The sequence below is a fragment of the Megascapheus bottae genome, chromosome 13 (genome assembly GCF_031878675.1).
Source record: "Megascapheus bottae isolate mThoBot1 chromosome 13, mThoBot2.hap1, whole genome shotgun sequence".
In the NCBI taxonomy this organism is placed as follows: domain Eukaryota; kingdom Metazoa; phylum Chordata; class Mammalia; order Rodentia; family Geomyidae; genus Megascapheus; species Megascapheus bottae.
Window position 1 is genome coordinate 48,811,232 of NC_143521.1, and position 12,302 is coordinate 48,823,533.

Here is a 12,302-nt window from a genome sequence, read left to right on the forward strand (position 1 = left end):
CTGCTTAGAAAGCAGATGTCTGCTGTACTTGAAGCCGATAGGGTTTGGGGAGGAAGTCTGAGGGTTGTTTCTTGGTATGGGCTCGGATGTTAATGTTGGAACAGCATTTCTTTCTCCCCTTCTTTTCCTCCCTCCCTCCCCTCCCTCCCTCCCCTCCCTCCCTCCCTCCCTCCCTCCCTCCCTTTCTTCCTCTCTTTCTTCTTTCTCTCTTTTTTTTTTTTTTTTTTTTTTTTTTTTTACTTTTTCTCTTTCTCTTTTCTTTTTTTTGCCAGTCCTGGGGCTTGAACTCAGGCGCTGAGCACTGAGCTTGGGCTTCCTCAAGACTAGGGCTCTACCACTTGAGCCACAGCACTACTATTTTTCTGTGTATGTGGTATTGAGGAATCGAACCTGGGTCTTCGTGCATGCTAGGCAAGCACTCTACCACTAGGCCAAACTCCGGACCTGGAACAGCATTTCCTGAAAGACCTGAGTTATAAGTCACTTTCCTTTGTGGTACCAGGTAGGAGCCACTTCCAGGATGGTCTTAAACCTTCATTAAAATAAATAAAGGATGCAGGATGTCAATGTATGTGCTATCTTGGCTTGTGTTGTTTTTCAACTCTGGCAGCCCCAAGCCATGTATGATTATAAAGTAAAACACTAGGAATCCAAATGTGTTAGGAAGAAACTGGGTTACCATGGTTAGGTAGACACAGGCTCCTCAGAAGAAGAGCAGCTGGGGAGAGTGTCTGTTCATGGTCTGATGACGTAGGCTCCCAGACACAGGACTAGAGATGACTTGACTCAGTGGACTAGGCTCCAGAGAGGAACCCTGACACACAGACTTATGCAAGTCTTGTGTAACTCCTGGTCCAGAATTATGACCCCAGAGACACAGCACTATATGACTGCAGAAGTATAGCTTAAAAAAACACCTGTTGGGCCAGGAGTTTGGCCTAGTGGTAGAGTGTTTCCTAGCATGCTTGAAAACCCAGGTTCAATTCCTTGGTACCACATACATAGAAAAAAGCGGTAAGTTGTGCCGAGGCTCAAGTGGTAGAGCTCTGGCCTTGAGAAAGTCCAAGGACAGTGCTCAGGCCCTGAGCTCAAGCCCAGGACTGGCAAAAAAAAACAAAAACAAAAACAAAAAAAACCCCACCTGTTAAAAATCTCTTTTGGGGGTGGGGAGTTTGGCCTCGTGGTAGAGTGCTTGCCTAGCATGCACGAAGACCCAGGTTCGATTCCTTGGTACCACATACATAGAAAAAAGCTGGAAGTGGTGCTGAGGCTCAAGTGGTATTGCTCTAGCCTTAGAAAGTCCAAGGACAGTGCTCAAGCCCAGGACTGGCAAAAAAAAAAAAAAAGAATCTCTTTTGGGTTCTAATGCTTTGAGGACAGAAGCAACCTTAATCTGCTTCCCCAAACCTTAGTAAGAGATATACATGACATGCTCACTGCTGCCCGCCACTGGAAGAGCACCATGTCTGTGAGTTTGTTTGATGTAGAGAATAAGTCTGTTGTTAGAGTCAGAGATATAGACTCTTTGCATTTTTGCTTTGAACCAAAAATCATTACTTCTCTCTCTCTCTCTCTCTCTCTCTCTCTCTCTCTCTCTCTCTCTCTCTCTCTCTCTCTCTCTCTCTCTCTCTCTCACACACACACACACCCTCACTTCATGAGAAACCTAACTGTAGAAGTGTAGGGAGGGTAAAAAGTAGAGGAAAATTAAAAAAAAACAACCGCAACAACAAAAAGCCATGTCATGTCATTACCGGGGTGTGAACTCAGCATCTAGGCACAGTCCCTTAACTTTTATTTACTCAAGGCTGGCAGTCTACCACTTCAGCCACAGCTTCACTTCCAGCGTTTTGGTGATTAATTGGAGATAAAAGTCTTACAGATCTTCCTGCCTCATCTGGCTTTGAACTTGAGTCCTTAGATCTCAGCCTCCTGAGTTGCTATGAATTTGAGCCGTCAGCACCTGATGAGATTATGTTAATGATGCTGTCATAAAATAATAAACTTATAACCATATGTGACATACTAAGAAAGGAGTTGTAGAAACAATGTATATAATAGTTCAGTGACAACTGTGCATTTGTTACAAGGATATATGTGCCTTTCATGATTTTTATTTTTATTCTTATATTGACCAAAGTGAAGGGCCTTGGAATGAGAGTTCTCATATTTGAATTATGTCACCTCAGGGTGATGTCAGCTTAACTTTTTGGCTTTAGTTGTTTTTTGCCCCCATTATTGTAGTTTTGTTCTTGGCACAACAAGTAAGTCTACTATGCCTGAATATTTCTTGCAGTGCTGATATGTGAGTAACTTTTATTTCATTTTTAACAGGGACCTGCGGAACAATCTTATTAGTAGTATAGATCCAGGTGCCTTTTGGGGACTTTCATCACTAAAAAGACTGTGAGTGCTTAAATTGCTTTCTTGTAAGTTTGAACTGCTCTGTCATATAAGTAGCTCTTATCTTAGGAGAACAAATAGAAGGATATTTAATAAATTTAGACATTCCCCTGTTCCAAAAGAACAGAGTTTTATTGGCTTGGAAGGTGGTTAATTTGAAGAGTGGTTAGGAGTTATTTGGTGCTATTCAGTTGTGTTGTTCTTATGCTAATTAAGTCATTATTTTGTTAGTTTTACAGGCTAGCATAATCTTTTTTTTATTTATGACTTTTCAAACTGTATCTTGTTATAATAGCACATAAATTGAGGTCATTTTTTTTTATCAATAACATAAATGCTATGTTCATGTGTCTTTTGTGTGTAATTGTTGTTTTTTAGAGGCCTAAGGAATAATTTTTCTTAATTCCAATGGGAAGCAGCCCCCTATTACATTCTTTTTACAGAGAGACTGATTCTGGGATGGGAAACCCTTTCCTTATCACTGGGCCCATTTGGCCATTAATAAGATCATTATTGGTCACATGAAGTTCTCAATACAGGCAGCTGACAAGAACATTATGTGTGTGTTCCATCATGTACCAAATGTTTGGCGGGCCTTAGGTGGCCCACAGACTGGTCATTCTCCATTTACTGGCACATTTACTGGGTGCCGCCTACTCACCATACTTCCACTTTTCTGGAAGAGCAAAGAGGCTGATAGCAAACTGACAAAAGAGTTCTTAGCCAGGAACTTTATAATAAGAAAAAGATGAAGAAGATGAAACTTATGTATTAGCATGTAAATTTTGTGTCTATTTGAACAATACTCAAGAATGCTGACTTAACAAATGTTCTCAAGGGGAATAATTTTTTTTTTTTTTAAGAGAAGTGACAAGACAAAAGAAAAAGACACAGTTTTCTTTGTGCATGTAGTGGAAAGGCAAATACATATGAAAGGGATAGTAGACCTGATTTGTTCAGAACTCTGAGGCTGGGGCCAATCTTTGATTTAGTCCTTTTCCCTAACGTACTTGCTCATGTCCTAGATTATATTTTCCTTGAAAATGTTTCAAGGGACGACCATGTATCATTTTTCTCCTGTCACCCACACAGCCATATTAACAGCTTTTCTTGATAATAGAAAAGTTAATCTAACAGTACTTCTGTGCCAAGGGAATGGTTGAAGGTAACCCAGTTTCATTAGGATGTGTGCAAAAAAATAAAAAAAAATACTGAATACCTTAGATTTTTCTGTCTAGTTCATTTATCTTAAATGATTTCTCATCTAAATGAGGAATGGCTGCCATCTAATATAAGTGAGAGAATTCCCACTCAGTAGCATCTAATTGAATTACTGGTACTATACTAGGCATCGCCTTAGCGTCTTCTCATTTTACTACATGTTAAGGAGTCTCTTGTGTTCTTGCCTGGGAAGGTAATTGCCATTTGTAATGTTCTTCCCAGTAGGAAATACATTCTTAATTGCAAGTAGCTTACTTGTAATTGAACTTACAGTACACAACTTACAAACTAAAGGAACCTTAAGACTCTGTGGGATATACAGATATCTACCTGTCAGTAGTGTTGTTGGCTTCTTGGTTAGCCAGGCAGGAATTTTTTCTAAATTATTTGTTTCAGTGGCGATTCCTACTTGACAGCAACACATAAAGTGTTTCTTTTTTTTTTAATGTAGATAATTTAAATCAGGAAGATTAAGTGGCTTTCTGAAAAAATTAAACTACCAGAAGTTGTTGAAATCTAGACCATTTTGTTTCTCTTTTGCTTTATCAACACATTCAGTCTGATTCTCAATTCAAGTGAAAACTCATTATAAATACCTAAATTCTTTTTTAAGTAGGTATAACTATAATGAAATTGTTTCCCAAAGAATCAATGGTAATTACACCATTTAAAGCATAGACTTGAGACAAGATAATGAATAGAACCCAGAAATGATTGTTTTGAAGCAACAATTCACAAGATGACGCTTAATTTTCTTACACTGTAAAACTAGGAAATAAAAGGAAAGTCTACTGAAATAAAAAAGAAGGCCAGCTCTGTTAAATATTTAGCCTCAGTGTTCTGAGGAGCTTGAGTTGTATAAAAAGCACCATTGAAAATTTGTGATACTTAAGATGTTTTTAGCAAAAGTCTTTGCAGAAGAAAGGTAGCTCTGTGAAGTTATGGGATACTAGGCTTAACTAGGGAAGAACAAAATGGGTTCAGATGTTGTATTCCTGTAATTTGTAGTTAAAGTACAGTGTTTTCTGCCACCACCACGAATATAGTTTGGGATCCTGCTATTTTGGTTTGGAAATGGGTCCCTCAAAGCACGTTTCTAGAGTAAGTCACGGTGTAACTTAAATGTGTATTTCTCCCTATAGACAATAATATCTAAGAAAAAAACTGATAAAAATGTTTTTGTAAGTTTGACTTAAAAAAACCTCTCCAATTATTGTATCAAATTTCAAAGTGTATTCAGTCTAGCGTCTAGCCAGGCGTGGGTGGCTCACAGCTGTAATCCTAGCTGCTCAGGGGCTGAGATGTGAGGGTTGTGGGTCAAAGCCAGCCTGGGCATAGAAGTCTGTGTGTGAGACACTTCTCTCCATTTAGCCACCAGAAAACAGAAAGTGGTGCTGTGGCTCAACGTGGTAGAGTAGCCTTGAGCTGAAGAGCTCAGGAATAGCACTCAGGCCCACAGTTCAAGCCCCACGACACAACAAAATTCTAACTAGAAATTGTGCATAAAAAAAGAACCTATTATAGATTGAAGAGAAAAATTTTTACCAAGTGACGTTTGATAGGAACTGGAAGATGGAACTGATTGGAAAAATAATTGGGTATTACCTGATGGTGTTCAAGTCATTTGACCTGAGACTAATTGATAGAACTGTTCATAAAGTAAAGGCGAACTGAATTGTTTTTTTCATTATAGCCACAATTTCTGAGTATTTAAGGAATTAAGTTAGAAAGCATTAAGTTTCAAGTTCTGTAGAGGAAATAAGAATTGCTTTATTTTGGTAATTGACCCTCTTATCCATTATCTCTTATTTGCTGGGTGAGGTTGACTTAGTTTTCTAGCTACCCTGGTACAATTAACTGTGTAGGTCATCTAAGGAATTGTAGCACAGGCAGTCAGATAGATTGTGTCTTGCTCTCACTACTTCAGCTTTATCTAGAGTGATTTTTGTAGGAGTTAATGCTTGAAATAAAATTAAGTAGTGTTGACTCTATGTGCCATAAGTGAAAGTAAGAATCACTTTCTCCGAGTGCCTTTGTTATCTCACTTGAAATGGGTAAATCTTTCCAGGATGCCGAAAACAAAGGTCTTGCATGCTACAAAACCTGGATGTTATTCTTTAGTATTGAGTGTATTTGACCTGGATTAATTAAGAGAACTAATTGAAAACACATTTCCCCTCTTCCACTTTAGGGATCTGACAAATAATCGAATAGGTTGTCTAAATGCAGACATATTTCGAGGACTCACCAATCTGGTTCGACTGTAAGTACCTTCCTATGAAAATGTAAGGCAGTATTTAGGCCAGTACCCAGATGTTTGTGAACACCTGTGAGATGTTTATAAAAGTAGTACAAGGAGAAGGAGGAGGGAGAAGAGGAAAAAGTGGAAGTTACAGAAGGAGTAAGGGATAAGAAGCTCACAGTTACAGTCATGGTGATGAGTATCTTCAGTATCTGTTACCCATATTAATTGAGACCTGGGGTGTATCAGATTTGGGAACATCTCATGCATCAGGAGATATCTTAATGGCTAGTGCCAAATGTAAAGAATAAATTCATTGTTATTGGTTGTGGGGTTTGAATTCAGATTCTGGGCACTGTCACTGTACTCTTTTATTCAAGGCTAGCACTCTACCACTTGAGCCACAGCTGTACTTTGGGTTTTCTAGTGGTTTATTGGAGATAAGAGTATCACAGACCTACCTCCCCAGGCTGGCTTTGAAACCTGACCCTAAGGTCTTGACTTCCTGAGTAGCTAGGATTATGGGTATAAGCCACCAGTGGTTCTCTTCATACCTACTTTATAATCATAGCCTGAAGTTATTTATATATATAGTACTTTTGGCAATTTTGTCCATTATATAAAACCAATTTTTATATCATGGAACCCAGCCATGTCTGTGCTTAAAATATTTGGAGTTTTGGTGCATTTTGGATTTTAGATGTACCTATTAGGCATGTTCAACCTGTAGTACATAACCATACCACACATACACATGAACACGTATCACATACATTTGGCACACACAATGGACATACAATAGAACACATTCCTGTTGAGTGATAGAATACTAATAGTCCAGAATATTTGCAAAATTTTCAGTAGGGAACAAAAAAAAGCCTAATTAGTGGTACCTGGACAGGGAGTTGAGAACAAAGATTAGTGTCATTGTCCTCTGGCCATGGGGTTTGGGTTGAGTTGTTTAACTTTTTTGTACTTATTTTACATGATTTTTCTTTCTAAATTATATGGAAAATCCATATAAAGAATTTAAATCTCATAATAATCTCATAGATGTGATTGGGATACTGACTCTGTGGAAATGAATACGCAGCAAAAATGACATTTCCCTCTTCTGTCTTACTTATCACCCTGAGGTAGCCTCAGTTAATGATCCATTATACATGTTTTCACATTTTCTTTTCTGTGGTCCTTAAAAATGTCTCATGATTGGCCACTACTTGTTAAAAATTACCAACATGTTTTTTTCAACAGAGAACATTTGATTCACTTCATGCATTTTTTCCCCCATGGCTACATACTAGACTACTCCAGGGACAGGACAAAATACAATTCCTTTGTGGAGATTTTATTTGGTTATGTTTACCCCAGGAGACATAGCTATATATGCACAGGTGTTATGTCATCTGTATATAACTGGAAGAATCTGTTGGACAAAAGGAAAATGAATAAAGAAAATTTAAAATTGTGTTAAAATCGGTAAAGTGCCTTAAGTTCATCTGATAGTTGATAGAAAAATTATTATTGAGTACTAAAATATTTCATAATTTTGCTTATTTCTCATAAGGTTAATAATAATTTTGTCCTTTGTCTTCACAGAATTTATTTTCTAGTTATTCCCTGTTTTTATAGATTTTAGACAATGTTCATATGAAGTCCTTTATAACATTATATAATGATGATAGAAGAAAAGATTAAGTGGTAGACAAATGATGGATAAGTATTTCTAAAGATGAAATTATTTCTTTTCCAGAAACCTTTCAGGGAACTTGTTTTCTTCATTGTCTCAAGGAACTTTTGATTATCTTGGCTCATTACGGTCTTTGTAAGTAAGAGTTTTCTTTGTCTTGCTTCACATAGATCAGTTTTTGAAAATGAAAAATATTTATTATTACACTTTATGAAATTTCTTGAGGAATATCTTGTGAACTTGCAAAGGATTAGAATGAAAGCATGTATTGAATTGGAAAAATTAGTACTGGTATCATCCACCTTACATCCAGGGCAAATGCATTTATAATTGTTTTTCTTCAACTTGGTTTTTAAATGAAATGTTTTTTGTTGGTGGTAATTAAATCCCCTTAGGATAAACCCTGGTTCTGTATGAAGAATTTGTAGTGATAAATATTGTATACTCTGTCCTATAATTTATCCTATAATTTCTTGCTCTGCACTGAATTTGTAATTTATTACCAATGTTTTAGGGTTGTTTATTGAGAATGCCTGTTCTATGTAGTCAGAATAGATCTTTTTTTCCCCCACAGTTCTCTGTAGCTTTAGAATTGGTTGGGTTTGTAAATGCATGCATGTACTTTAGTGGATTGAATCTTTTTTGGTAGGGAGGGAAATATTCTTCTTTACTACATCCCTCTTTTCAGAATATATTTTCTCCTCCACTTAATGTATTGTTTTGGGGATTGAACTCAAGGCCTTGAATCAGCTCTATATAATTAGCACTTTTCCACCAATCTACTTTCCTGGCTCTTTTCTGAAGCTGAGTTAGATTATAATGGATAATCTGGCTTTTGACATGAAGAGTAGCATTTTCATCTTAAGAAAAAGAAAGTACCAGGAGACAGTATCGAGATTTTTACTTAGCATTGTTATGAACTGACAAGAAGGGGGTACTTAGGAATTAGAAGTCCATCAGACCATGATTTTGGTTTTGTTTTCATACTCATTATCTCTTTGCTGTATTCTGGTCCCATTGCTTTTCTTTTTGTTGTTGTTTTTCCTCCCTCCTCAAAAAAGAAAAAAAAAAAGAAAAGAAAAGCTAGTGAAATGGACTCTGCACATCGTCTGAGCTGGGAACACATACTTGTGTTTGCTCTTTGTACTTTACTGGTTTATAGAACACATTACATTCTATTTCTCTATGTTTATATTTCTTTCTGCTGTTTCATAAGACTTATATTGGCAGTGAGCAGCTTCTTAATAGTTATTTTTATTTTCTGGACATGGCATCATGTATATCTTGTCAAGTATTACTGAGCAGGGTGTGGTGGCTCACGTCTGTAATCTTAGCTACTTAGGAGGCTGAGATCTGAGGATTACGGTTCACAGCCAGCTGGGGCACTAAAGAACTTGATCTTATCTCCAATTGACCACTAGAAAATAAGAAGTGGGGCTGTGGCTCATGGTAGGGCGGTAGCCTTGAGTTGTAGAGTTCAGGGACAATGTCTAGGCCCAGGGTTAGGGTGGTAGCCTTGAGTTAAATAACTCAGGGACAACACCCAGGCCCAGAGTTCAAGCTCCATGACCCCCGCCCCCCCCCACAAAAGTATTAGTGAAAGGAATGTGTAAGAGATGACCATCTAATAAACCTGTCCATATCTGGCTGTAATCTTTCTCTGTTTCTTATTACCAAGACCAAATTATAAAGTGTCCACTGCATATAAAAATAGTTCACTCTTTCCGATTAAGTACAAAACAAGTCTTATTTTTATATCCTTTCAATTTGCATCTTTTAAATAGCTGTGGTGTCACCTGTTACGTAGGAGGAAAATATCAGAACTTTTCTGCAACTTCATGGAGCTATGGTGTAGTCAGGTGATCACAATGTAACCGTCCCAAACAGTGCTGTTTTCCTTCACGTTGTTATTTGTGCTGCTCCAGTACATAGAAGTGGTTGTGGATGTTTAGGCCAGGAAGGGAATAGTGAGAATGGAAAATTATGAGTCTTCAAGATCCAGAATCACTGCCATGCTGTTTGTGAAATGAGGTAAAGGCATGACAAACAAAAGGGATGAGAAGTTGATATTCCAGAACTCCGGGGTTCTGGAACTTAGTGTGTAGGAAATGGCCACTTGACAGGTAGTTTTCCTTTCAGATACCAGCTTGGATTAAAAGCAGAGTCCCAGGGTTAGTGGGCTGGAGCCCAGCACTCTGAAAGACAAGCCATTAGAAAACAGAACATAGCCCACAGGCATGGTATTTTACCATAAAAAAGGTAAAGCAATGCAAAGCAAAGGTGTTGTGTAGTATTATTTATTGTAATCCCCATCTCTGTTGCAGAGAGTTTCAGACCGAGTATCTTTTGTGTGACTGTAACATACTGTGGATGCATCGCTGGGTGAAGGAGAGGAACATCACTGTGCGAGACACCAGGTGTGTTTACCCTAAGTCACTGCAGGCCCAGCCAGTCACAGGTGTGAAACAGGAGCTGTTGACATGCGGTAAGGGAAAAGGCAAACCTGAGGATGGATTAACTGCATTTTGACTCGCTGCTTTGTTTTGTTTCTTGACAAACTATGAAATTATTTTGATGGAAGCGAAGCACTTTGCAGATCTTCAAGGATTTTGTAATATTTAGCTTATGCCAGTCTTTAAACCAGCTGGGTTAGGAAGCATCTTCTTGTTTGGTTTGTAAGGTAACTGTGCTTTAGTTCTGAATGACTGTCCTTATGAGCACATGTTTCAAAGCATAACTCAAGACTTGGTTATCAATTGACTAATCAGAATTGTAAATGGTAATGGTCTCAGGATGCCCACATGTTATTTTTAGTGTTGTTATTGTTTTATGATTTTGAAGCATATCTGAGGAGAAATAACATTGACCATATGTTATGAGAAAAAGTAAAATGGAATATACCCAGTAAACCATAAGTCTAACATAATGCAGGGAGATCCCAATGTTTGGAGCTAGACATTACTTATTTCTTCCTTTTTTTGTTGTCATTACTATCAATTTAACAAGTAAACTATAATCTTTGAGCATTAGGACTTATGAAAGGATGCTGGGCATCAGTGGTTTACGCCTATAATCCTAGCTACTACTAAAGAGGCTAAGAGCTGAAGATCACTGTTGGAAGCCAGCCTGGGCAGTAAATTTGGTGAGACTACTCAGAAAAAGCCAAAAGTGGGTGCTGTGGCTCATGTGGTAGAGTGCTAGCTTTGGAAGAGGCTCAGAGACAGCATGTAGGCCCTGACTTCAAGCTGCAAGACTGGCTCCCCCCCCCAAAAAAAAAGAAATAAAAATTAGAAACAGAAAAACAAAACCTATGTTACTTCATATGTAAAACACAGCCAGGATTGAGACCTTGGTATGCTCACTTCTGTACTTCTGTATTTTCATGAAAATGTTACCATATTTTTAATCATATTGAGACAAACTTTTTAGAAGTTGAAATAAGGTGTTTTTTATTGTATTAGAGAGATGCATTCTAATGCATTGTAAAGACTTGGCAATAATTTATCAGCTTCTTTCTTACTGAATAACTAGTGTATTCATAATTTCTCACTCCATAAATAATACAGTGATTAATTTCTTTAGATATATTTACATATTCACTACTTTTCCCTTGTATCTTGCTAAAAATAAAATTGTGCTTGACAAATGAGCTAAATATTTTAAAAGCTTGTAATGAGTCGGTGGCATTTGTGGATATTTTTGCATTTCTGACTGCAAGAAGACATCATATTTTTGAAAATTATTGTAAGGTAGATTATCTTCAAATATTTTTCTTTTTGTTTAAGTGTTCTTAATTTTCCACAATAAATATGTGTATTTTTTTTTATGGGTCATGGGGCTTGAACTCTGGGCCTGGGTGCTGTACTTGAGCTCTTCAGCTCAAGGCTACCACTCTACCCCTGGGCCTGAGTGTTGACCCTGAGCTATTGCCCTACCCTTGAGCCACAGCCCTACTTCCCATTTTCTAGTGGTTAATTGGAGATAAGAGTCTCATGGACTTTAGTGCCTGGGCTGGGTTTAAACCAAGATCCTCAGATCTCAGCCTCTTGTGTAGCTAGGATTACAGGCATGAGCCATGGCACCTTGCAATATGTGTATTTTTACATCCAGCAATCAGTATTATAGTTACAAATAACATAATGTCTGAAAAAAACACTGAACTATTAGCACCTACTTCTCCTTTGTTCCAATCTCTAGATGTAAGTGTTGCTTTACAACTTGTTTGTTTAGTTTGCATCTGTGCTTGTCTGATAGTCCTGTGGTGCCACCAGCAGCAAGAAGTTTTACCTATCAGAAACAAGGACAAAATGGTTCCGCTTCAGTGTTACTTACTTTGGCTTCCATCTGTTACCCACTTAGATTGATGTCTTTGTTTTATTACTATAGTAAAATACTTGAAGCTGCATAACAGTAATGAAAAGAGACTCATTCAGTTCACAGCATTGAGCGTTGATCAGGCTGTCCTTTAGGTTTGTCCTGTCGAGGGCCACAGGGGATGACATCACGGTTGGAGGATATATGGGAACATCACATTACAGGACAAGGAGCCCAAAGTGCACTGTAGGGGTCAAGTTGTGACGGTGTTAACAACTCAGTCTCAGGAGGCCACCATTTCCTTCCAAGGATGTACCCTCAAAGATGAGACTGAAGTGGCCTCCACTAGGCTCCATCCATCACTATGCCTTTGGCTACTCGCGGAACAAGCTTCCAGCCCAGCAGTCCTTGCAGAACATCCACAAAGCATAG

The 12,302-nt window shown here is 38.0% G+C and overlaps 1 protein-coding gene across 2 annotated transcripts in view; it reads left to right on the forward strand.

Moving 5' to 3' along the window:
- Positions 1-12,302, forward strand: part of Adgra3 (adhesion G protein-coupled receptor A3) — a 98,409-nt gene that overhangs the window by 36,093 nt on the left and 50,014 nt on the right. The window contains exons 3-6 of one of the 2 annotated variants that reach the window (XM_090343765.1): positions 2,335-2,406; positions 5,816-5,887; positions 7,620-7,691; positions 9,881-10,041. In XM_090343765.1, coding sequence (XP_090199891.1) covers positions 2,335-2,406; positions 5,816-5,887; positions 7,620-7,691; positions 9,881-10,041 — 377 coding nt within the window. Of the gene's footprint in view, positions 1-2,334; positions 2,407-5,815; positions 5,888-7,619; positions 7,692-9,880; positions 10,042-12,302 lie in introns of those variants that run through there. The other variant, XM_090343766.1, reaches the window with a different exon arrangement.